Here is a 27,900-nt window from a genome sequence, read left to right as displayed (position 1 = left end):
TTATTTCCTGTTTCATCCTGTTTCATTTAATTGGCCTTTGACAATGTAACATGTTAATTATCCTGCTTCATGTGACCAATGAGCGAAGAGCAGATAAGACCAAAAGATATAGGAGCAAAATTAGGGCATTTGGTCTATCGGGTCTGCTCTGCTATTTTATCATTGCTGATCCATTTTCCCTGTCCGCCCCATTTTCCTGCCTCCTCCCCGTAACCCTTTGTGCCCAGACTAATAAAGAATCTACCTCTACCAAATATACTCAATAACTTGGCTCCACAGCTGCCTCTGGCAATGAATTCTACAGATTCAACACTCTCTGGCTAAAGAAATTCCTCCTCATCTCTGTTCTAAAAGGACACCCCTCTATTCTGAGGCTTTAGATACCCACAGCATAGGAAACATCCTCTTCACATCCACTCTATCGAGCCCTTTCACCATCTGATATAGAATAAGATGTAACCAAATATACCAAATTATATAAATGTAATCATCATCAAAAGGCATTAAGTAATCCTATAAGCAGGTTAAATTTAAAAAGTAGTTTTTAGAAGTGTTTTGAAACATTCCACACTACTAGCCTGGGGTATCTCAGTTGGTAGAGTATTACAGATTTTTGGTGCACCAGTTCTTATATGCTTGTACACTTATACACTAAGCAAACCAGTATTCACGGGTCTAATATTACGATTTGGGATGAAAGAGGATAGACACTCCATACTCTGGAGGAGTCAGATTATTTAGAGCTTTATATATAATGAAGAGTTTTTAAGAATTGATCCAAAAGAACTCAGGCAGCCAGTGTAATGATGCCAAAACCAGTGAAATGTGCTCAGACTTTTTTTTAGGTTGAGATTCTTGCTGTTGCATCTTGAACAAGCTGCAGCTGATTTATATTTTTCTTAGGCAATCCTGAAAAGAGTGCATTACGGTGATCTAATTGACTAAAAAGAATTTTTTTGCATCTTGAGATGTCATAAGAAGTCAAGCTCGTACAATATTCCTTAAATGAAAGAACACAATCTTAATAATATGGTTAATATGTGATTTGAAATTTAGCTCAGATTCAATAATAACGTCCAAGTTCTTTACTTCCAGCTTGACTTGTAAGGCCAGATGATCAAATTTATTTCTAAGATTCACACTTTTTCATTGTTACCAATAACCAAAAGTTCTGCTTTTCTTCCCCCTTATTTAGTTTAAGGAACTTCAAACTAATCTATTCTGTATTGCTAGTAAGACACCAGGGTCACCAGCCTTAGGGTCATCTGGCATGATTCTATGTCGATTTGGCACAGCCAAGAAGGGCCAAAAGGCCTGTTTCTGTGCTGTAGTTTCTATGGTTCTATGGTTCTAATATTGTGCAATCTTATTTGCACTGCACTACCTAGCAACAATTCACCATCTCATTTAGATTATAATGCTTTAAGGCATCTTAATTCATATTCACTTCCTCACTTACTTTTACCACTCTCTCTACATCTCACTACTAAGGTGTTTTATTTACCGTACTGTGCAACTTAACATGTAAAGCTCCGCTTACATTATTGTGCAGCTGAAAACCAGGTTTGCTGACTGTAGCATAAGAGACTCTGCTTCTATTTTCGTTTCTTTTCAGAAGCATTTCATCAGGTGCAGAAATACAGGAGGAGATTGAAAAGCTACGGTTGAAGGTTTCGGATATTTATCACCAGCAAGAAAATACAACTTTGACACTGACGAATGAGATACGGAGAACACAAGATTTGATCAATGAAATACTCAAGCATTTTGGATCTGGTAATAAGTTGTCACAATAAGCAAAAATGTTTTGCAAGTAAAGTGCTTTTCAGTTATTAGATGGGATATTGAGCTGTGAGGAGGATGCAAGGAGTTTGCAGAAGGTTATAGATGGGCTAAGTGAGTGGTCAAGAATATGGAAAAGAGAGTATAAAGTAAAGACTGTAAAGCTATTCACATAGCTGAGAAGAACAGAAAATAATATCTTTTAAATCAACCACAAGGACAGCATTGTTGTTTCCTCTGGCTTGGCCTGGAGTCTTGGCCTCCAGTTAAAGGGTTCTAAAATGTAACAGTTGGTAAATGACACACTTTGCATCCACTGGTGGTGTAGATGGAGGTAAATGTTTTGGATGGTAAAAAAAACCACCAATCAAACAGGTGTTTCCTGGATGGTGTCTGGGATGAGGGCTGTTGTAGGAGAAAAGAATTTAAAAAAACAGATCTGGCATTTGAGGGCATTAGTAATGATCTAATTGAAGCATAAAAGATTTTGAAGGGTAGGAGAGATGGTTTTTCTAACTGGATCGATTTGGCCTCGGGGTAGGGTGTCTAGGTAAGTGGTCAGAAGGTAGGACTGACTTCCAGAGGAATATTTTTAATCTCAAGAGTTGGGAATCTCTGGAATTCTTTTCTCATCCTGACAGCTTAGGATACTTAATCATTTGTGTGAGTTCAAGGTGGATAATACAGTTTTGGACTCCAGGGGAATTGAGGGATAGGGAGATCGGGTGAATTTTAGAGAGATTGGACTTGCTGGAAAGCAGGCTTGGAACTCAGCATCCTGCTCCTCTTTTTTCTCCCTATTTCTCATATTCCTAATCAGAGTCAAAGGACTATATTTTTTCCATATCCAACCCTCACTTTCCGTGCTTACTTAACTCTGAACACGAGGTCCCAGGAAGTGCAGTCTAGTAAGGCCATGGGTAATGCAATGAGGAGAGGAATGATGAAAACTCACTTAATTTTACACCGGCAGAGAAATTGGCATTGTGCATAATTTAGGTATGATATGTGTGAGAGACTGGACTCTGAAGTATATAGCAGGCAAAGTAGGGGGCAGAGGTAGCAGTTCATGAGAAGGCAATTGCAGCCAAGTTCTTCTGCAGAGGACTTGATAAGATCAGCCTTGGTTACACGCTGTACTTTGGTGGATTAGGAGCTGGATGTTCTACTATTAAAACCCAGAACCAGCCATGCATTTGGCTTTGTACAGGACTATCAAGCATGGGGTTGTCAATTCATCAGATCTCTTGTAAAGTCTGCCACAATTCAGCAAACAATTAAAGAAAGAAGAGACAACAAATCAGGCAGCATATGTGGAAAGAGAAAGAGATTTAATGTTTCAGGACTGAGCTACCTTGGCAGAACTGAGAAAGAGAGATGACAAGTTAGTTTTAATTTGCAGAGAAAAAGGGAGGGGATGGATAGAGCAAAGGGAGTATCTATGATAGAATGAGACTAAACAGGGGCATATCTATGGAAAATAGCACCTATGGCAAGTACTGAAATTGCACCCCTGTCCAAACATCTGACACCCATCTTTTAGATAACTTTACCATAATATCAGCTCAAAAATACAAGTCAAGCTCCTTAATCTTTTAATTAACAAATTATGGCACTATATGAAAATTATAACTGCACCTTCCTTGCTTTCACTGATGCAAATTGGTCTATGATGTGATCAAAGTCAGATTTTTCAGTTTCTTCTCTTTCTACACTCAGCAGAGCAAGATCAGAGTCTGCCTTGACCCATGGAGGCTCTAAAATACGAAAGCATTAGCTTTAACTTTCTGAATGATCTCTCACAGCTGGCGATGGAAGCTGCGATGGTTAGCATTATCTGAATAGCAATGTGAAGATTGGGGAAGATCCTCGCATCTCCATACTGAACAATAAATTCAAGAAGCTCTTCAGGTCTTGATATTTTCATGTTGACCTGTCTTGATAGAAACATTCTGCAATCCAAAATTTCTTCATATAGTTGCTGTCCATCAACATCAGAGCTGTACAATTCACCCAAATTTTTGCACTTCTTCTTTAGGTCATTACTGTCGGCGCCATAACACAGTCCCTCGACATCGAGAAGGAACCCAAACTTGGCGTCAGTGTCGTACAAACAAGTGAACGTTTCATCCATTTCTCTGTGAAGACAGTCGAGTGTTCCCATCATGACTCTTTCCTTTTCTTCCTTAGCTGTTAACCCAGCGTCTCTTGAGTTCTCATCAGCCATTTGTTTCTTTCGTCTCTGAAATCTTTCAACTTCAATATTCCATTCTTGACAGAGACCGACTCCTTCTTCGAGTGACTCACTGACCAACACTTCTCTGTCATCATAAAACTGACCTTGGAGGGCTTTCAAATCCAGGGCAGCATGGTGGAAGTTCATGCTAGAATCCTGCAGCCTATTTTGAGTACGGTCAACGCGAATGAGTATTTTGTTCCAAAGTCCAAGCAAAATCAGAAAATCGTAACTCAACATGCAGTTGTACAGCTGCCTTGTGTCATTTCTTGTTTCACTGGTCTCGTTTTCATTGTCTATCATGTCCTGGAGAACTTGAAGTGTCTCCTCAAAGTACTTATTGACGGGCTTCACCGCTTCTGTCCTTGCACTCCACCTGGTTTCGGATTCCGACTTAACAACCACACGTTTTTGAGTTTTTCCCAGTGCTGTGTTGAATGAGAGAAAAGCACATAGAGAGCTTCGATAGTTCCAAAGAACGTGACCTGCTTGGCTGCATGTACACCCACCAAGTTGAGTGAGTGATTGTCACAATTCACAAACACTTGCCAGGTTGTTTTTCTCACTTATTCTTTGATGAACACCACTTCTGTGGCCAGCCATCACAACACGTTCACGTTGTCATAGCACTGTGACCGACATCTTGTAGCTCCATTTCATCTTTCTCTAGCTGTTTCAAGATGTCTTCAACAAAGCTCTCAGCATCCTTCTGGCTTATCTGGATAAAACCAAGGAAGGACTCTCTAACATGGACTGTTTTCCTCTCAAGATCAACTTCCACATACCTCACTACTTCTGACATCTGCTCATGGTGTGCCTGATCAGGAGTTGAGTCGAACATGAGACCATAGCACTTGGCTTTACGAATACTTCTCAGTAAACTCTGGCGAACAGTGGATGCCATCATGTGGATGAATTCGTTCTGGACACCCAGTGAAAGATCCAGGATGACTTTCCACATGAGTGAGGTGTTCTTTTATGACAGGGTCAAAGATGGCCAGTAGTTTCAGTCAGTCAAATAAATTTCCCACATTGGAGTCATCATCTAGCTGAAGTGACTCCCTGTGTCCTCGCAAAGCCAGGTTCTGAGTCACAAGGAAATTTATGCAGTGAAGGATTCTTGTCAAGATATCACGCCACATCTGCTTTTCCTTCTCAATCTGTGACTGAAATACCGCGTCAATAACCCCTCTGTTTCCAGCTAAATTTCTTTCCAAATTCTCTCCACTGTGTGAAGCATTCCTGATGTTCTTGGCATTTTCATGAACACTAATCCTTTCAGGTGCTTTCTACTGGTTGAATCCATTTTCTTGCTCCAATGAGGATTGATTGTCTGACCAGGAATAGAGAAGACAACAGATACAAAATGCAGACGTTTTAAGAAGGGGAATGGACCAGCCATGAGTGAGTCTCTTCCTCACCACGACCATTTCTCAATTTCTTCTTAAACCAAGTTTTGTTCATTTGTTGGTAGGAAAGGCCCCTCACTGTTCTGGAAATACTTCAAACCCAGCTTTATTATTTCTGTTCTCAACGCGTCAGGCAGAGTTGCTTTTCCAGTATCCTTGTTGAACTTCAGAAGTCCAATGTCATGCTCTTCAATCACTTCTGGTATGACAGTTCGAGGCTCTTTGACACCATCCAGTTCACTAGGTTCAGTGTCATCAGGTTCAATCTCCTCAGGTAAAATCTCGTCAATAAACTCAACATCACCACCACCACCATCGTCTCCCCCTCCTGTCATGTCCACGTTCTCTGTGGCAGCCTCACTCTTAATCTCATCATACTCAGATTTATCTGACTTGACTTCCTCCTTGGCTTGTGAGGCATTTGTACTTGATCCACCTTCGGATTCTAACAAACTTGTAGCAGGTGCAGGCGACTCCATGGAAGGTGTCGAACTACTTGTTCCGGCCTTTTCAAAGAAGGGCATTAAGAACTTGCTCAATTTCATGGCTTCCTCCGCCTCCAACTTGTAATTGTTATATGGTTATATGGTTATAGTGCTTCTCACCCATGATAATCAAAGACAGATCATACATCTGAAGAAAATTCTTTTTTCACTATCCAAGGATGGCTTGTCTGACTTTAATAGAAACTGCTCAGTGGCGCCCCCCTTCAAGTGGCGCCCAGGGCCATGTGCCGTACCCGCCAGACTTTAGATACACCACTGAGACTAAATGGTTTAATGTGACAGAATCCCATTATGCTTCTTTATGTTATGAGTTATGTGTTGCTCATAGCAAGGCAATGCTGTAAGTTCAGCAGGCCAGAATGTACTAATGGACGGTAAAAAACTGAACCTTGCAGACTGTTGATGAGCAAAAATTGTCAGGTCAGACATAAACTGAATTAATGAGTGAATTATCTAAAGCAGAGAATTCAGTGATAAGCAGCACTCAAAGCACAGGAGGGACTACGCAATTGATATTTTGGGTTGAGACCCTTCATGTGGACTAGATTAGATTAGATTATGAGGACACGCAGTCCTTTTTTATTGTCATTTAGTAATGCATGCATTAAGAAATGATACAATATTTCTCCAGAATGATATCACAGAAACACGTGACAAACCGACTGAAAAACTGACGAAAACCGCATAATTATAACATATAGTTACAACAGTGCAAAGCAATACCGTAATTTGATAAAGAACAGACCATGGGCATGATAAAAAGTCTCAAAGTTTCTCGAAAGTCCCATCATCTCACGCAGACGGTGAACCTCCAGCACCGCAAACATGCCGATGCAGCATCCTGGAAGCATCCGACTACAGTCCAACTCTGAGTCAGTCCGAGTGCATCCAGTAGTCCAGATGAAGGATGCCAACTTGAAACATGGACTGTTTATTTCCTTCCAGAGGTGCTGCTTGACCTGCTGAGTTCCTTCAGTAATTGGTGTGCTGCTCCAGATCCCATCATGTGCAGAGTCTCCTGTGAATTCAACACTGAATCCGGAGGCTATAATGTGCCCTGGTTGAAGATGAGATATTATTCCTTGAGTTTGTGTAGAGCCTCACTGAGGTCCACACAGAGAACACAAACACACAGGCTGGAGTGGGAGTGGGATGGAGAATTAATGCAGCAAACCCCCTTTCATTACAGCAGTGACCCTGAGCTTCCAGCCTGCTGACATCTTCTGCTAGTCACCGTCTGTGATATTTGCTTTAGTGTTTGTCTCCTTCCATTAGTTTAGCCTGGCCCACTAAGCATGTTTCACTGAGCTACCAGGTAACACAGACAAAAAACACAATTTGGTTCAAACTACCACATCATCTCATTTGAGCTCACTCTATCTGAGATATCTCCTACTGAAAACTGGTTATCTCTTTTACTTTCTGATAGACCTGAAACACTGACTGTTTCTCTTTCTGTGGAAGCTGCCCAACCTGCTGACTGTTTCATGTATCTTCTGATTAGTTCCTACTGCTACACAATAGCTTTCACAAAACGTCTACTTGCTGCAGTAGAAGTAGAGATTAAAATTGTGCAAGTTCATAGAAACAGAAAATGCTGGAGATACTCAGCAGATCAGGTCAGACACCATTCTGTGGACAGAGTAATGTCAGGTCAACAACCACTCATGAGAACAGGAGAAGTGATAAAAAGAAGCACTTTCTGCTTCTGGAAGATTAAGCGATTTGCAACATGAGTCATATAATTGGTGTTCAATTGATGTTCACTAGCATTGCTAAGTTAATATCTCTTGGAATTGACAAGACACAAAGGAGGATAGCAGTCACATCAACAAGTTGAAGTCAGTGTGGTCTAGATTTGAGTTGGAGTGGGGGAGGGAGTAGTGTTTTGGTCTACTGCACCTTCAGAAGGTTCTAGAAACATAGAAAACCTACAGCACAATACAGGCCCTTCGGCCCACAAAGTTGTGCCGAACATGTCCCTGCCTGAGAAATTACTAGGCTGACCTATAGCCCTCTATTTTTCTAAGCTCCATATACCTATCCAAAAGTCTCTTAAAAGACCCTATCGTATCCGCCTCCACCACTGTTGCCGGCAGCCCATTCCACGCACTCAGCACTCTCTGTGTAAAAAACTTACTCCTGACATCTCCTCTGTACCTACTCCCCAGCACCTTAAACCTGTGTCCTCTTGTGGCAACCATTTCAGCCCTGGGAAAAAGCCTCTGACTATCCACATGATCAGTGCCTCTCATCATCATACACACCTCTATCAGGTCACCTCTCATCCTTTGTCGCTCCAACGAGAAAAGGCCGAGTTCACTCAACCTGTTTTCATAAGGCATGTTCCCCAATCCAGGCAACATCGTTGTAAATCTCCTCTGCACCCTTTCTATGGTTTCCACATCCTTCCTGTAGTGAGGCAACCAGAAATGAGCACAGTACTCCAAGTGGGGTCTGATTAGGGTCCTATATAGCTGCAACATTACCTCTCGGCTCCTAAATTCAACTCCACGACTAATGAAGGCCAATACACCGTATGCCTTCTTAACCACAGAGTCAATGTGCGCAGCTGCTTTGAGTATCCTATGGACTTGGGCCCCAAGATCCCTCTGATCCTCCACACTGCCAAGAGTCTTACCATTAATACTATATTCTGCCATCATATTTGACCTTACAAAATGAACCACTTCACACTTATCTGGGTTGAACTCTACCTGCCATTTCTCAGCCCAGTTTTGCATCCTATCAATGTCCCGCTGTAACCTCTGACAGCCCTCTTCACTATCCACAACACCTCCAACCTTTGTGTCATCAGCAAACTTACTAACCCATCCCACCACTTCCTCATCCAGGTCACCTATAAAAATCACGAAGATTAAGGGTCCCAGAACAGATCCCTGAGGCACACCACTGGTCACCGACCTCCATGCAGAATATGACCCATCTACAACCACTCTTTGCCTTCTGTGGTCAAGCCAGTTCTGGATCCACAAAGCAATGTCCCCTTCGATCCCATACCTCTTTACTTTCTTAATAAACCTTGCATGGGGTACCTTATCAAATGCCTTGCTGAAATCCATATACACTACATCTACTACTCTTCCTTCATCAATGTGTTTAGTCACATCCTCAAAACTTCTGCAGCAGAAATGATGATAAAATATGCCAGTGAGATCACAACCATTGCCAGTCCTGACTGATAATTCCACTCCTGCAGTAGATGCCAGGATTTCTATTGGGCTCTCCTTTCTTGTACACTCTTTTTCCATATTTTGTCCTCTATTAACACAGATTAATTACCTGACATGGGACCGGTACTGTAGTGTAGTGGGGACCTTGATTCAGTTCCCACCGCTGCCTGTATGGAGTCTGTATGTTCTCCCAGTGGCCGTGTGGGTTTCCCCCAGGTACTCTGGTTTCCTCCTACAGTCCGGTTGGTAAGTTAATTGGTCATTGTAAATTGTCCCGTTCTTAGAGTAGGATTAACTCGGGTGTTGCTGGGTGGTATAGCTCGAAGGATCAGAAGGGTATCACAATATTCCATGCTGTATCGCAATACAATAAAAAATAAAATAAAATAAGAAATAACAACCAAGATTTCCCAGTGGAGATGGAAGACTGTGAGGTTCTTTTTTTCCTCAAATATCCGTAATGACATCCAAAATAGGATCTGTCTTCCACAGACGTTTCTATTGGATCTTGGTTTTGATTTTTCATTGGTTTTGACCTTTTCCCCTTTGACTAGCCCTCATGTTAACTCCTGCTGTGATAACATTATCAGTTTCTTCTTTGGCACTGGTAAACTCCATCTTTTGAGCTACAAACCCTCTAGGAATGCACTAAGCAATCAATGGACCCTCATTACCTCACCACAGGAAATTCCCATTCTGTTCATTTATACAATACTGACTATTCAACAATAGCTCTCATTACCCAAATTGCTCCCTCTCTCTCTCTCTTTAAACATCAATTTCTCAAACTTCTGGTAATTGCAACCCCTTCACCATTCCCATTCCCATTTTCTCTATCACTTTATCTCCTTACTTTACCTCACTTCCCTCTGGTGCTCCACCCCCTTTACTTTCTTTAATGATCTTCTACCCTTTCCTCTCTGATTCCCTTTTCTCCAGCCCTTTATCCCTTTCACCTATCAGCTTCACAGCTCTTTACTTCATCCCTCCCCCTCTTCCGGTTTCACCTATCACCTACCACCTTGTACTTCTTCCTCCCCTACCCCCAGCTTCTGCTCTAATCTCATCTTTTTTCCCTGTCCTAATGAAGAATCTTTCCCCGTAACGTCAGCTATACTCTTTTCCATAGATGCACCCTGGCCTGCTGAGTTCCTCCAGTATTTTGGATGTTTTCCCCTCTCTCTCTCTCTCTCTCTTGCTCTATTTTCAGGAACAGCTTTCTATACAGAGTGCTTTGAATTTATTGACTAGCATCCTCATTACACATTTTCCTTGGTTTTTGTCTGATCACCAACAAATATATTTACTGCATATTCATGTGGCTGCCCAAGTCTTCCTTCGTAACCTTTGACAGGTCACTGGCAGTCACTTGAGACAACAGAATAAGTTCAAGTTCAAGTTTAGTTATCTTTCAACCATACATGAACAAATATGAATACAGCTGAACAAAACAGTGTTCCCGTGTCAAAATACAAAACACAGTACCAACAGTCATATACAGCAGAAGGCACATATAAGACAGTCACACAAGACAATATGTATAGCCCAAGTGCCTGAGTGACATGTCCTGTAAGTTGATGGTACATTGGTGTTATCAGCAAGAACAGGCAGTTCTCTGTAGTCCACAGATGAATACATGCACACACGCAATCCAGCTTGTCATTTCACTGATTGAACACTGGAGGGCTGCATCAAAGGGAGGGGCTAGCCCCCAAGAGCATGGGTGCTGCGCTGCACCGCCTCCGGTGTCTCCCTTCCTGGATTGCTGCAACAGTTGAGTCCGCGGCTTGAGGCCTAGACACCACAATGACCAAGGCCACACAGCTCCCCTGCCAAAAAACGAACTTGCAACATTTTATCAATTTCCAACAGGGCCTTGTGATCGCAAGAGAAACATTCAAGACAATCACTTGCACACCACCTTCATGAACTGACTCCAATGACTTTCTGTAGCAGGCAGTAGCAGGTCCACACAAAGTCCAGCTGCTCTGCCAATGAGTAGCTCATTGGTGGGATAGACCTGCAGTACCTGAAATTCTTAATGTCCAGCATTGTCCTGCGATTGTAAAAAAAGCTTAAAAAATAGACAAAACACCTTTGGTTGGTCCCTGAGAGGCTGCTCTGCCCTTATGCACCAACATCTTACCAGATATGCTAGAAATAAATTGCTGGAAGTGCCTATTTTTACTATTTTCCTAGGGGTATAATTGCATCAATATATTACAACTGGAGACTGAAAGATGCTTCATAAATTTCTGCATTGCTTTTTTAGGAGGTGCATTGGCATTTCCCTGGGAGTTCTCCAATTCTCCACCATTTCTCTGGCAGTAAACCAGGAGAAAATTCTCAAAGTTACAGTGTAGATTGGATAATCAACAGAAATTACAAGCAGTTACTGAATGTCCTAACTTTCACCAGATGTTATACAAGTAGATACATCTTCTTTAAATTAAATCACATCTTTAAATATCTCTGTGGTAGCTGGCACACTTTAAAAATTCTGTTTGAATGCATTTGGTATGGATAAAATAGGTATTTAAAACAGTATCAATTGCTCATAATATTTTGTAAAAGTTTTCAACAAAACTTGTTCCTGTGCTTTCTCTCTTTTCTAATCACTTTTAGGTGGCAGTGGGTTCCAATTGCCACCTGAGTCAACTGGAGATGTTCAGGACAGCAGCCATGAATGGTAAGTTTTGTTAAGTGGTTTGTATTGTTGAGGGTTATATAAAGTTGAGAAGAGTTCCTACTGTCAATCAAATGCAAGTCTTGTGCTGAAAGCCACAGTTTCTTGCTTTCCAGTCCAAACATCATGATCTCATATTTCCTGGATTTTCCAGGCACCAACAATGTTGATTGCCAATAAAACTACAATTAAATAGGGCTTTGGCAATCCCTAAAATATTAAATGATTTTTGAGTACTAAACTCAAAAGGTTTCTGAAACATCCAATAACAGAAGTGATCTATCAAACAAAGTATCCAATTAGACCCATAAAAAGGTTAAAATCATAAACAATGTTATTTTCTACAGCATGCTTAAATGATGGAACATGTGTGTGATCAAATTGAAATGTCATAATTTGTTTCATAATTCAAATTTGATTTCTTCAAAAACTTAACATTATTAAATAGTATCTGTGAAAATGACAATCTGCATGCAAAAACAAAAATCAGCCTTATAGAGCCAGAAAAAATATTTAGCATCACTATGTCCTAATGTACCATCAAAAACTTATTTTTACCTTAATGACAAAGCTTAATGTTGGAAAATGCATGGTCATGCACTTTCATAGTAGAAATAAATATGCAGACTAGTTTCTAAAAGGGGAGAAGGGAATCTGAGATGCAAAGGGACTTGGGAGTCCTTGTGCAGAACACCCTGCAGGTTAACTTGCAGGTTGAGTCAGTGGTGAGGAAAGCAAATGCCACGTTAGCATTAATTTCAAGAGGTCTAGAATACAAGAGCAAGGAGATTATGCTGAGGCTTATAAGGCACTGGTGAGGCTACACCTTGAATACTGTGTACAGTTTTGGGCCCCTCATCTTAGAAAAGTGCTGGCATTGGAGAGGGTCCAGAGGAGGTTTACATGGATGATTCCAGGAACAAAAGTGCGCATGCGCCGGTCGTGCATGCAGCCTGGTACAGCCGTTCCAATCTATTCTTACTTTCTTCTTCTTACTTTTTAATTTATGTTATTTTTTGTATTTTTTTTTCTCACGGTAACACGTCGAAGCTGCAACGTGTTACCTGCAATGAAGCTGCACCCTCTCTAACATGCTGGTAGAGAGAGTTTTATTTGGGTCTTTTTTAGCGCTGGAAATGGTTACATCCCGACACGCGGGACAGAAGCAAGGTTGCATTGTGTATTCCAGAAACCAGCTAATGCCAGCTGGTTTAGCGAACAGAGCGGCGGACACCCCTGCTGAAATCCGGAGGAAAACACACAGAGGATGCAGAGGGGGATCACAAAGCCAAGGAATGAGGACTGGGTCAAGACGACAGAGGCTTATGAAGAAGAGGAGTTCAGTAGGTAATACCGTTCCGGCTGACCGGAAGTGCACTGAGAGCGGTAAGCGTAAAGGAGTTGGGTGCTTACTGATCTGGTTAACAACAGATGATGCAATTCGGGGCATATTACGTTCGACGAACGTGTTTGCAGACTGGATATTGAACTTTTTACTTCTGGACTTCGGCCTCATTCCACCGTGATACAACACTTGGCGGCACGGGAGGTCGTTCCTGCCTGTGGCCATCGAACGTGCAGCTCCTCCCATGGAGGGTCAGACACCCTGAGCCAATAGACTGGTCCTGGACTTATTTTCCATCTGGCATAGTTTGCATTTTGTTGTTTGAGTGTTGGTGGTTCTTGTATTGCTATACTTACGCTCTATTCTTGGTTGGTGCGGCTGTAACGAAACCAAATTTCCCTCGGGATTAATAAAGTATATCTATCTATCTATCATACAAGGAACATTTGATGGCTCTGGGTCTGTACTCACTGGAATTCAGAAGGATGGGGGGGTGGGGGGGGATCTCAGTGAAACCTTTGAATGTTGAAAGGCCTAGACAGAGTAGATGTGGAAAGGATGTTTCCATGGTGGGAGTCTAGGACAAGAGGGTACAGCCTCAGGATAGAGGGGTGCCCTTTCAAAACAGAGATGCAGAGAAATTTCTTTAGCCAAGGGGTGGTGAATTTGTGAAATTTGTTGCCACATGCAGTTGTGGAGGGCAGGTCACTGGGTATATTTAAGGCAGAGATTGATAGGTTCTTGATTGGACATGGCATCGAAGGTTACGGGGAGAAGGCTAGGGACTGGGGTCGAGAAGGATCAGCCATGATTGAATGGCGGAGCAGTCTCGAAGGGCCAGATGGCTTAATTCAGCTCCTGTGTCTTATGGTCTTAATATTTTAATGGTTTTTACTAAAGTCAGTCTTGTTATTAGTTCTATAAAGAAAAATATAGAAAGGGTTGTCAGTTTACTAGTATTTCAGTAACACATTTTTGACAATGGTCATAGAGTCATAGAGTATTACAGCACGGAAACAGGCCCTTCGGCCCATCTAGTCAGTGCTAAACTACTAACCCGCCTAGTCTCATTGACCTGCACCCAGACCATAGCCCTCCATACCCCTCCCATCCATGTACTTAACCAAATTTAAATTTTAACATCAAACACACATCCTTTCATTGTGTTCTCTGCTCGTTCCTCACTCTCTCTACCCTCAGAATGAAAAAGATCCCCCCCATGTTCCCCTTAAACATTTCACTTTCACCCTTAACCCATGACCTCTAGTTCTAGTCTCACCGAACCTCAGTGGAAAACGCCTGCTTGCATTTACTCTAAACTATACCCCTCATAATTTTGTAAACCTCTATCGTATCTCCCCAGCATTCTCCGAAGCTCCAAGGAATAGAGTCCTATCCTATTCAAACTTTCCCTATAACTCAGATCCTCAAGTCCTGCCAATATGCTTGTGAATTTTGGTTCAGAGTATCTAGACCAAATTTCACAAATAAGTTCAAGGTGGTATATATTATTCTGCAAGAATTCTTTCTTATCTTGGAGTAGATGGAAAAATCATGCTTAAAAGAAACTGTACCTCAAAATCTGTAGAACTCATTATCTTTTCCTGACAGAAGGATCCACCCACTCCTTACCCCCAACCCCATTCTGTCAATTTATTTTCATTGAATACTAGAAAGGGCAAGTTATAACTACCCGAGTGAGGGACAAACATAAGAACAAAGCAACTGTGGGACATATACATGTCCAAGCAACTGGACATGTCACTGGAGCAACAATAATAGTTGGGACCTGGCATTTACAATTGTAATGATGTCAAATTTGTCTGCTGTATTTCCTCCTACTTTTCTGTAAAATTGACAGTAGCCACTGTGGGTTCACTTGAGCTTGTGATTCCACTTCGAAGAAAGCTAAGGCACAAAATGGAAACCCACATCAAATAGACAAGAGAATGTGCACGTTATTTTAAGGATTGGATGCATTGTAGTGTTTGTGCAGAGTTACTGGTAGTACAGTATTATTAGAGATGCACATAATGTTATGCTACACTACAAGAGGGAATAATTTAGTCCATTATCTGTCTTACACCCTTTTTGAAGCAATCAAATTATAATTTTTATTGATTGTTTAATGCTTCGCTGTCTCCAATCATGTGTCAATTTTTGACCTAAGATACCCTTCCATTTTTGTATGACTGATTGCATTTTCTTCTTTTCCCTAGAGATTCTTCAGTGAGTAAGTAATTAATTACTCAAGATGACATGATGTAAGCATAGTGGCTTCATAACTCAAAGTGGAAACCGAGTGAGAATGCAGCTGTAGAAGAAATACCAACGTCAATCAATTTCATACTGATATTTTACAGAAAGTCATTCAAGTTAGAGGATGGCTGTAAATGTGGACAGTGGTGTCAAAAGTTTAAGAGAAAAGATTTACAAACTGAAATATCATAATCTATTAAGCTAATTTTGTACTGTCATCTTGTCACATTTGCAAACATCATTAGTTTAAGCCTAGGGATTTCGTTATCAAACTTACAGATTAATTAGTTACATCTTTGCAAAGGAATTGCAGCTTTGAAAGAAATTGGCAGAGCTTCATGTAATAGTATTGAGCAGATGATCATCAACGATCTTGCTTCAAGGTATAATTGGAATTGCTTGCAAAATTAAATTCAACTGTATATTTTCAAAGAAGCTAAGGCAATAGTGCATTATTAATGATAAAGCACTGCAGGTCTCAGGTTTAAACCAGCAGAACAAATGGGAATTCCCTTCCTTCTACTAAACAATTGCAATATCAGTTAGAGAAGAACATGTTTTATCAGTTACCTGAGTATCACCTCCATTCAATCAAAAAACAGTTTAGCTCAATTGATTCTCACTCAGCAGTCTAGCTGCTGTCTCAGAGTAGGATGTCTGTTATTCAGGGTTCCATAAATTTGATAAAACTGTTGGGAAAAGAAATGTCTGAACACCAGAATGTCTAATTATATCTGTGCATCAAGCTCGTTTCTTCTGATTAAAGCACCATGGACAGTGTCTGCCTTTCTGTGTATTGCTGCATCAATAAAGCTGTATTTATAAGTATCTTGAATTGAGTGTTTGATAATTCTTTAGCACCAGCCTAGAACTCGTAGCAGGTTTTATAACAAGCTGGAAAGGGAATGAGAACACTGCGGTTACCTGGATAATGTTTTCACTGAGCAAAGTTAAGGACATTGAATTTTAGAATTTATGCTTTACCTTAAAAAAAAGCTGCAAAAGCATTCACTGGATTCTAAGTCATTTATTTTTGGTTGTGATCCTGTTACTATAAAATTTGTAATTATTACTATGGTGCTGATGATCTGTATTCCATGACCAGCCTAACTAAACCATTAGGCTACAACTTTGGCTATCATCTGACAAAGTGGAACATTGTCACAGTTCACCTTGTCCTCGATATTACTTTGGATCATCAGCAAAATGATGATAGGGTTCATGAACAATGTCATGAGTTGAGTTCTGACAGACTCTCAATTCTTAATTCTAGCCACAGCACAACTGAAGTATTGACTTTCAGAGCTGAGGTCAGGGTAACTGCCTTTTGTATCAGGGTTTAAATAAGTGTGGAATCAAGGATCTTAAGCAAAACTGACAAATAGAATCGAGAGGAGAAATTCAATACTGGGTGGATGAACAAGGCTGTGATTGCTGCTGAAGTGTTGAATTAATTCACTCCAATGCCCAGCCATCTTCAGAAGTTTCAGCAATAACTGACCCTCTGTGGTAAACACCGGACTGCTGATGGAACAGTGTTCTGTATCGCTTACTAAGCCTTAGGTAAAGAGTCCATAAAATACCTGTAGAAAGATCCAAACATGTGAGCTAATAAGTATTATGTAGTGTTCATACTTCAGTATGCTTGATAAAGATCAGATCCGGAAGAAACATAAGACCTAGGAGCAGAATGAGGCCATTCAGCCCATCAAGTCAGCTCCACCATTCCTTCATGGCTAATTTATTATCCCTCTCTCAACCCCACTCTCTTGCCTTCTCCTCATAAACATCGATGCCCCTACCAATCAAGAACCTATGAACCTCAGCTTTAAACATAGCCAATGACTTGGCCTCCACAGCTGTCTGTGACAATAAATTTCACAGATTCACCACCCTCAGATTAAAAAGATTCCTCCTCATTTCTGTCCTAAATAGTCATCTTTTTATTCTGAGGCTGTGCCCTCTAGTCGTGGATTCTTCCACTATTGGAAATACCCCCTCCACCTCCATTCTATCTAGGCCTTTCAATGTTCAATACATTTCTCTGAGATCTCCCCTTCTTCTAAATTCCAGCAAATACAGGTCCAGCCAGCAAATGCCTCTCCTCTGTTAACCCTTTAATTTCAGGGATCATTCTCTTGAACTTTCTCTGGACCCTCTTCAATGCCAGCCCATCCTTTCTGCTTCCTCAACACTGCCTGCCACGCTTTGTATCATCCACAAACCTAGCCACAAAGCCATAAGTTCTGCCATTGTGAAAAGAAGCAGTCCTAAATGCCATCAAAAACCAGAAACATTTTGGAGTCTGAAGAGAGGGAGGGCTGAATGTTATCCAGAAACTTAACTTGACAAGCCACAAATACTAGCAGAAAATGGGTATCTTGCAATGTGACCCACCTTGACACCACAGGGGCTTTCCACCATCTACATGGCATAAGTGAGGACTGAAAGAAAATACTCTCCACTGGTCAAGATAATTGGAGAAACAACAATAGTCAACAAGCCCCCAACTACCCAGAATTAAACAGCTCATTCGATTAGCACTCCAATCAACCCTTTAAGCATTTACTCCCACATCACAAGTATTGTGTGGCTCTCCAAAAAGAAGGAGCTTCCACCTCTATTGGCCTTATCCAATCAAACTGACTTTTCCTCCCTTTCCAATAATTTCATTATGCATAAAAATACTTAAAGAAAATGAAAAAGGGTTTTTAAAGGACAATTCCACAATTTTGCCATTTGCTCATGTTCAGTTTCTGATAATAATCTCAAATTCCTGAAGATTCCAGGCAGGGCAACCCTAGAGAGACCTGAAAACCCTTCCCGTTTTCTGTTCTAGTTTGATTTTTTCATTCTTTTAACCTCTTCCTCCTGTCTTCCCATGTAACCTCCTGGTAAGCCTTAGACTTGCTCAGCTAGCTTTCGTCTGGGGAAGCAGGCTTCAGCCCCGCAAAACTGTGTAATCAAGTTTGTGTGGATGCTGTGTGATGTACCCCACCACGCCAAAAAACGGATAGTACACCATATGTGATTAAATGATTACACTTTATAACTCTTACTTGACTATGTGGATAGTAAAGGACCAAAATAAGAACTGCTTAACTGTTTAAAAAAAAAAGAAAAAGGCGCCATTATTATTAACCAGTTTGTGCACACATCGTTGGAGCTCTTACAGAACCGGGCCCCCTTTCCTCCAGTCGATGTCCTCCGAACTCCACTGATCCATGAATGGGACCACCCTCGGTGATCGACCAAGCGCTCTACTTGAGTCTGTCCATGTCTCCTCTCCTCGCCGAGTCTGGGCCTCGGACTCCCGCTCAGGGTCCGTTCCATCGCCCAGCTTACAGCATCTCTCGGGCCGCATCTCCTCTTGCTGTCCCCATTGCACCTTCTCCCCAAAGCCCATGAAAAACAACAGGTTACAGACACACAAGAAAGAATAACATCTATCCCAATTGGTTAGCAAATGAATACAATTCCTCTTATCAGTAGTTATAACCCAAACAAGCTGCTACCATTAACTCAGCAGTTAACATTACAGAGAAGCCATTTTATTATAACATAACAAAGAAGCCATTTTATTAGCCTTAGCAAATAACATGAAGGAACACCCTTACACCCATTTATAGATAACTTGATTTTACAATCAGAACAAGAGTCACTTTTGACCTGATGGAACACACACAAAATGCTGGAGGAACTCAGCAGGTCCAGCAGCATCTATGGAAATGACTAGATAGTCCACATTTCTGGCTGAGACCCTCATCAGGACTTCTTTTGATCTGATTGTAACATGAAATTATCTATATCTTTTTAGTATTATATAAATTAAAAACACAACAAAGGTAAAGACAGAGAGGGATATATGTAAATTAGCAAATTTGTGGTACTACCAAGAGTCGGGAACTGAGTTAAGTGATCCATGTATAATCCACTGCACCATCTATTTCCCTTGGTTATATATAAACTTGGTGTACTTTTTGCAAAACCAAATACATGGTTCTTCAAAATTACTTATTTATGCATGTTCTATATCTTATTTGCTGAACTTAATTTTTTTCCCTGTGCACCCTCAACCCTAAAATATCCTGTATAAAAACATTTCCTTTTACTTCCCCTAAAGAACATTCTAAGAACAGAGAGATGCTTATAATGTTCAAAAATTGTATCTGATCTTTTGAAACTGCACATCAACAACTACTCCATGGAAACTCACTCTCAGGTCAGTGTATGTTAGCTATAAGTTTGCAGTTCAGAATGTTGAGTTTATTGTAGTGCCTGCAGTAGATGAATTAACTCAGCACACCCTAGGAGTTCCTCCAAAAAGACCATGACTTTGTTGTAGGGTTTGGAGGCTTGCCTGCCGCAATGACCTGGAGAGCTATGTTGGCTGGAGTTAGGGCCATATGTTTTGGCTCTTGGTAGGTTGCCCGCGGCAAACAGGTCAAGAGGGTAGAAGCCAAACTCAGAGTGATCTACCAGTCCTCCAGGTTCGGCGGTTTAGCCCAGGTTTAACAACCCTGACTGGTATAACAGAACTGTTACGGAAACAGGAATGAAGAATCCTTCTACATCTGAATGTGACAGCATTTCTGAATCTCCAAATGGAACTTGCATTACTGACGGTATTGAAAACCATGCTACTGACATGATGAAGGAAGCCATGAGCACTGTCAGAGATAAAGGATCTTCATTGCTGCCTATACACCAGCAGCATAATTGGCAAAAGAGAGATCCTAGGAGTTGAAGCCAAGAACTTCCCAATCTACCTCAAAGCCACATATTATGATAAATGTATCCATCAGGCAACTGGGGAGAGCAAATATTTTGAAAATAAAATGTTTTTCTGGTATATTTATTTCCCCATTTCTTTCTTCCACTATTCTAAACGTGAGATATATATCTTCCAAATTTAAAAAGATAAACTGGTGGAAATGTACATAATTCACAACCACCGACATTGTGTTGGGGTTTCACTTTAAGTGGCCGGTCAGACGTGATGTCTTTATAACGAAAAAGCTTTTTTTTACCACATTCTTGTTGTGTAGGTTTTGGAGTTATGGATCTCATTAAACACAAAATACCTCACTTCACTTTATTTGTGAAAACCTACATTGGTGACCCCAATGCTCTAGGACAGTTCCAGAGCTATTGAACACGTCGGCTAACACAGTCACTTTGAAACTCCTGGAGTTTTGAGTGCAAAATGCCACTGCTTGGTTTGTAGAAGCTAAGGCCCAGTTCGCTCTGTGAGAAATCACCACCGATGGCACCAAGTTCTACTATGTGATAGTGTTGCTAGCAATTCCACGGCTGCAAGAGTGGTGAGTTTGCTTGAACACCTGCCTGAACACAATAAATACCAATCATTGAAAACTCACCTTTTATAGCCTTTAGGAGTATCGGATTTTGAAAACACCAAACAGTTGCTCTCTTGGCCTGGCCTCGGCAATGGTTCACCTTCAGAGCTGATGGACCACATGCTGTCGCTCCTGGGAAATCACCATCCTTGTTTTATTTTTAAAGAACTCTTCATGCAGCAAATGCCTAATGAAGTTCGCATAGTCCTCACTTATGCATCCCTGATAGACTCTGTATTAAAAGACTCAGATTTTCTTTTTGTTTACCTGAAAGACATACTTATTACCAGTGTGTCCAAATCTGAAAACATATCTCATCTTGCACATTATTCAAGTACTTAAGCCAACATGGGTTGATTATTAACCCTGTTAAATCCAGTTTGGGTTGTCAACCATTGACTTGCTCAACCATCGCATCTCTGCAATAGGTGCAAAACCCCTCCCATCAAAAGTAGCCACTATTATGGATTTCCCACCACTCCACGCTACAGAAAAAGGACAGGAGCTTGTAGACATGGTATATTTCTATCACCACTTCACTGTGCAAGCTGCTGAACTTATGCTCCCCTTGCATAGTGTGCTTAAAGGCAATATCCCTAATCAAGAGCTTTACTGATCATGAACACGACCAGGGCATTTGATGATATCAGACAAGCTCTTTTCAATGCGACCATACAGGCAGACACACTCCCCAACACACCCATAGCCATTGCTACTGACGCTTCAGGCTATGCTGTGGGTGCTGTGCACAAACAGTTGGTCAGAGGCGTGTGGCAGCCACTCACCTTCTTCAGTCGGCAGCTCCGATGCCCCAAAAGAAAGTACAGCACATTTGACTGTGAATTTCTTCGTCTCTATCTAGCTGCCCGTCATTTTAATTTTCTTCGAGAGGGTCACTATTTCACAGCATTCGTTGACCACCGTGCACGCGATGGCCAAAATATCAGACCCTTCGTCTGCACAGCAGCAACACCACCTGGCCTGCATAGTTCACAACTGATACACACCATATCAAGGTGGAAAATAATGCCGTGGCTGATTCCCTCTCATGGCCAGCCATCAAGGCTATACACATCGGGGTTGACTATGCCGGCATGGCAGTTGACCAAGCTACTATCCCAGTGGTCCAGGCTTGCTGAACAGCAGTCATGGGTCTGCAGTTGGCTGATATTAAGTTTAGGGGAGTTGTGGTTTCTCTCCTGTGCAATGTCTCATCCAGTCTCCCCTGCCCCAATGTGCCCGCAAATTGAAGGCAGACTGTTTTCGACTTTATACATGGCCTCTTGCATCTGGGCCAGAAGGTCTCACAAATACTTGCACTAAAGTTTGTTTGGCATGGCCTTTGAAAGGACATGTGTGATTGGACTGCAGCCTGTGTGGGGTGCTAGCAGGCAAAAGTTAGCCATCATGCTCAGGAGCCATTGGCACCTTATGAGGTTCCTGAGCGATGGTTTAACCACGTCAATGTGCAGCTTGTAGTTCTTCTTCCCCCTTCCGCGGTTTCACGTACCTTCTTACCATGGTGGACTACACCATCAGCTGGCCAGAGGTCATCCCTCTAGCAGCAACAATGGCTGCAGACACGCCTTGGGCATTCTTCTGCACTTGTGTTGCTTGGTTTGGCACCCTGTCAGATATTTCCTCTGACTGTGATCCCCAATTCATATCAAACCTCTGTGTTGTGATGCCCCAGAATGTATGCTACATCACACCACACTGTATCACCTGCAGTCCAAAGGCCTTTATGAGCAGTTTCGCCGCTCCTTAAAGACTAAGGGCTTCCCTGACCGATGATCGTCTCCCATGGATCCTGCTGGGGCTCAGAACTGCTCCAAAGGGGGACCTGCAGTTGTCCACAACTGAACTGGCTTATGGGCAGCCATAACAAGTGCCAGGAGATTTCAATCCTGATGTCACAATCACCTGGTTAGTCACTCAACTGTTCCATCCTTCTCACAAATTGAATTCCTTTTCACCTATTCCAATCTCCCATTATGGTGTACACTCTCTTGGGTCCCTGTTGACCTATGTTCTGCCTTGTTTGTTTTCGTCTGGCACGATGCACACTAACATCCCCTTAGGAGATCTTACGACAGCTTATTCGGTATTTTGGAATGGAGAGAAAAGACTTCTATCATGATAAGGTAAGAGTGATAAAACTGAATGTATTTTGGTTGATCACTTTAAATTAGCCCACTAAGATTTGAGTACTCTACTGCCATGCCCCTAGCATCACAACATGACAATTAGTGTGCCAACGCACCTCTGGATGAGCCAGAGGCACCTGCTGTTCCTCCGCTCATGAAACACATGGCCTGAGCTGAGCAACTTGTCAGAGCTCCAGACTGGCTCACAATGCTGGTTTTAAGTGAATTCTGGGGGTGGCCTGTGTAAGGTAACATAATTAGGAGAAATGTATGTAATTCACAACTACCGACATTGAGTTGAGGTTTCACTTTAAGAGACTGGTCTGACGTGATGACATTGTTACATAAGGATTTTTAGCACATTTTTGTGTTTAGGGTTTGGAGTTCAATAAAATGTGTTATGTGTTTCATTAAACATAAAATGCCTCGTCTTGTTTTATTTGCGAAAACCTAAAGTCTCATTAACCATGGACCATAGCACCCCATACTACTCCCATTCATGTACCTATCAAAATGTCTACTGACAGCTCGCACCACACCCACATCACGCTCTGAGTGAAGAAGTTCCCCTTACACATTTGACCTTTCACCTTTAACCCTGAATCTCAATGAAAAATACCTGCTTGCATTTACCTTACTCAAGGGGAAAAAAATCCTAACCTATTCAACCTTTCCCTATAACTCACCTATTCAACCTTTCCCTATAACTCAGGTCCTTAAGACCAGACAACATCATTGTAAATTTTCTCTGCACTCTTTCAATCTTTTTGATATGTTTCCTGTAGGTAGCTGACAAGAACTGCACACAATACTCCAAATTAGACCTCACCAATGCCTTACCTTCATTCAATGATTGTATGATTTGGTGATAAGATCACAGAAACAGAATCAGGTTGAATGTCACCAGTATATGTCATGAAATTTGTTGCCTGTGGCTGCAGTACAATGCATTACGGTAAGTATAGTATATATATATATAAAATAGTTAAATTAAATAAGTAGCAGTAGTAGCAACAAAGAAAAATATCAACCAGCAAAACTTCCTCTTACCCTGTACCCCACCCATGGTCCTGCAATGTAAAATTAATTTAATCTACATTGTAGGTGGCTCCTGGCTCCCTGATTTAAAAACATAGAAACATAGAAAAACCACAGCAAAATACAGGCCATTTTGGTTCACAGTGCTGTGCTGAACATGTACTTACTTTAGAAATTACCTAGGGTTACCCACAGCCCTCTATTTTTCTAAGCTCCATAAATTTAAATTGTGAAGATGTCATGATAGTTTTGCATGTATCGTTGTTATTAACATGTTTCCTCCATATTCCTTCTCTCCTCCTTATCCAGCACAAACCTAAAAAGATCTGGATTTTTTTCTAAAAAGGGCACTTTTCATCCTCGCACCTTGTTCATCAAACCTTCTCTATCTAGAAATGTTGCATGCTCCCTCAGTTATTCTGTTCTCTTGTTCAACAGATCTCTGAAGAAAATTTAAATAAAAGTCAGAATTACATCAAACAACAATAACTTAGAAAAGAGGGAAGAATCTACCCACTGAAAATAGGCAAAGTGGCAAATTAAAATTCTATGCTTAACAGCTAAGAGAAACGAAAACAACAGTCCGGGGGGGGGGGGGGGTTTCAATGTAAAATATAACAAGAATGGTGTCAATGAAACCACACCAAACACAACCTTTTTTATGCCATGGATCAATACAATTAACCAAGGGGTTAAGTCACCGGGACTGGACGGGATGTACTGCAGGCTACTGTGGGAAGCAAGGGAGGAGATTGCTGAGCCTCTGGCAATGATCTTTGCATCATCAATGAGGATGGCAGAGGTTTTGGAGGATTGGAGGGTTGCGGATGTTGTTCCCTTATTCAAGAAAGGGAGTAGGGATAGCCCAAGAAATTATAGGCCAGTGAGTCTTACTTCAGTGGTTGGTAGGTTGATGGAGAAGACCCTGAGAGGCAGGATTTATGAACATTTGGAGAGGCATAATATGATTAGGAATAGTCAGCATGGCTTTGTCAAAGGCAGGTCGTGCCTTATCAGCCTGATTGAATTTTTTGAGGATGTGACTAAACACATTGATGAAGGTAGAGCCATAGATGTAGTGTATATGGATTTCAGCAAGGCATTTGATAAGGTACCCCGTGCAAGGCTTATTGAGAAAATAAGGAGGCATGGGATCCAAGGGGACATTGCTTTGTGGATCCAGAACTGGCTTACCCACAGAAGGCAAAGAGTGGTTGTAGAAGGGTCATATACTGCATGGTGGCCGATGACCAGTGGTGTGCCTCAGGGATCTGTTCTGTGACCCGTACTCTTGGTGATTTTTATAAATGACCTAGATGAGGAAGTGGAGGGATGGGTTAGTAAATTTGCTGATCACACAAAGGTTAGGGGTGTTGTGGATAGTGTGGAGGGCTGTCAGAGGTTACAATGGGACATTGATAGGATGGAAAACTCGACTGATGGAGTTTAACCCAGATAAGTGTGAGGTGGTTCATTTTGGTAGGTCAAATATGATGGCAGAATTAATGGTAAGATTCTTGGCAGTGTGGAGGATCAGAGGGATCTTGGGATCCGAGTCCAAAGGATACTCAAAGCTGCTACGTAGGTTGACTCTGTGGTTAGGAAAGCATACGGTGCATTAGCCTTCATCAATTGTGGGACTGAGTTTAAGAGTAGAGGTAATGTTGCAGCTATATAGGACCCTGGTCAGACCCCACTTGGAGTACTGTGCTCAATTCTGGTCGCCTCTGGAAGGACATGGAAACCATAGAAAGGGTGCAGAGGAGATTTACAAGGATATTGCCTGGATTGGGAGCATGCCTTATGAGAATTAGTTGAGTGAACATGGCCTTTTTTTCTTGGAGCGACGAGGATGAGAGGTGACCTGATAGAGGTGTTCAAGATAATGAGAGGCATTGATTGTGTGGATAGTCAGAGGCTTTTCCACAGGGCTGAAATGGCTGGCACGAGTTTTAAGGTGCTTGGAAGTAGGTTTTTACGCAGAGAGTGGTGAGTGCATGGAATGGGCTGCCAGCGGCGGCGGTGGAGGCGAATACAATAGGGTCTTTTAAGAGACTCCTGGATGGCTACATGGAGCTTAGAAAAATAGTGGGCTATGGATAAAGCCTATTTAGTTCTAAGGTAGGGGCATGTTCGGCACAGCTTTGTGGGCTGAAGGGCCTGTATTGTGCTGTAGGTTTTCTATGTTTCTATGTTTCTATATCCAGCTCTATATAAGTGGCAAGAATGCAATATATAGTAACAAAAATGTGTTATCTGGGGTAATTTCTGTCAGTTTGACCTTGTTCATACTATGCAAGAACTATACTACAAAAAAGAGCTTTGACCAGTGGTCATTCCGGACATTGGAAGTTTTGAGAAGAGAGGACTTCAATCAGGTCCACTGCTTGTGAACAAAAGGCAACAGCAGGTTGCTATGGCTAAAAAGAGCTTTGACCAGAGACTAATCGGCATTAGGGACTGATTAGTAGGAACAAATTAAAGGAAGGTGGGGGCAAGCACAGCGGCTATTTTCACAGAGCCTGTCGTCTGAGTGGGCAGAGTCAAAGTGGTGATCTTGAGGCCTTAACTCTTTGAGGCTTTGGTCAGAGAAAGCAAAAGAAAGAAAAGCTCAAGGTTAAGTTTTTTTCTCCTTGCCTTCTTTATATCTGTTCAGCTAGGACAGTAGAGATGCCAGGCAGTACAGTTGGATTCTCCTCTTGGGGGATATGGGAAGACAGGGAGACCTCCAGTGTCCCTGACAACTACAGCTGGGAGAGGGGCATCCAGCTGCAGTTTCTAACAGTCCGCATTAAGGAGTTGGAGCTGGAACTGGATGAACTCCGGATCATTCAGGAGGCTGAGGGGGTGATAGATAGGACATATAGAGGTGCAATTACACCCAAGGTGCAGGACAGAGGAGACAGTCAGGAAGGGGAAAGGGTTAAGGAGCCAGTACAGAGTACCCCTGTGGCTATCTCTCTCAACAACAGGCATATCACTTTAGATACTGTCAGGGTGGGGGGATGGGGTGACCAAACAGAGGAAAGTCACAGTGGTCGGGTCTCTGGAACTGAATCTGCCTCTGTGACTCAGAAAGGAAGGGGGAAGATGAGGCATATTATGGTGATAGGGGACTCGATAGTTAGGGGAACAGAATGGAGGTTCTGTGGGTGAGCACGGGATTCCCGGTTGGTATGTAGTCTCCCAGGTGCCAGGGTCTGGACGAGTGACGAGGTTCTGCATAGATAGTTAGGTGCTAAGTTGAAGGGCATGACCTCCAGAGCTGCTATCTTTGGATTGCTACCTGTGCTAGTGAGGCCAGAACTAGGAAGATTGTACAGGAAGTTAGATTATTAGGAAGTGTGTCTAAGAAGTTGGTGTAGGAAGGAAGGCAAGGGAAGGTGGGACCTGTACAGAAGGAACAGTTTGTACCTGAACTGGAAGGGACTAATATTATTGCTAAGACAACTGCACTGCTCCAAAGACCACCATATGAGGTCATTCTTACCCTCAGCCATTTGACTCTAATACAAGTCAACCTATAGCCAGGGAAGTGAGGACACCCTCCTGTTAGACTGCTTGAGGTAACTTATTTTTTTATTCTTTCTTGCTTCTCTTCTAATATTTGTATATCTGTGTACTTGTAATACTACCTTGACACTGTAATTTCCTTTGCAATCAATAAAGTATCTGTCTATCTATCTATCCGAGCAGGAAGGTTTGTTAATGTTACATGGTGAGGTTTAAACTAAAGTTGCAAGGTGGATGGGAACCAGAGTGCCAGAACAGTTAGTGGTGAGGTTTTAGAGGCAGATGTTGGTAAGACCTCAGACAAAGTTAGGAATCAAAAGCTGGATGATGGTGCGTCTATTGTCCTGAGCTGTGTATATTCCAATGCAAGAAGTATTGTAGGAAAGTTGGATAATAGTGCTGAAGATTAGGTAGCTGGTTTACAA

General features: G+C 41.9%; 1 protein-coding gene across 1 annotated transcript in view; it reads left to right on the top strand.

Moving 5' to 3' along the window:
- The window catches only part of LOC134352259 (transient receptor potential cation channel subfamily A member 1-like), a 130,342-nt gene extending 105,934 nt beyond the window's left edge, over positions 1-24,408 (top strand). Inside the window, exons 17-19 of the mRNA XM_063059549.1 lie at positions 3,821-3,880; positions 11,753-11,816; positions 24,401-24,408. Of these exons, the coding sequence (XP_062915619.1) occupies positions 3,821-3,880; positions 11,753-11,816; positions 24,401-24,408 (132 nt within the window). The remainder of the gene's footprint in view (positions 1-3,820; positions 3,881-11,752; positions 11,817-24,400) is intronic.
- Positions 24,409-27,900: the final 3,492 nt, after the last annotated feature.

The sequence above is a fragment of the Mobula hypostoma genome, chromosome 9 (genome assembly GCF_963921235.1).
Source record: "Mobula hypostoma chromosome 9, sMobHyp1.1, whole genome shotgun sequence".
Lineage (NCBI taxonomy): Eukaryota > Metazoa > Chordata > Chondrichthyes > Myliobatiformes > Myliobatidae > Mobula > Mobula hypostoma.
The sequence above is the reverse complement of the archived record's forward strand: the minus strand, read 5'-3'. Positions and strand labels throughout refer to the sequence as shown.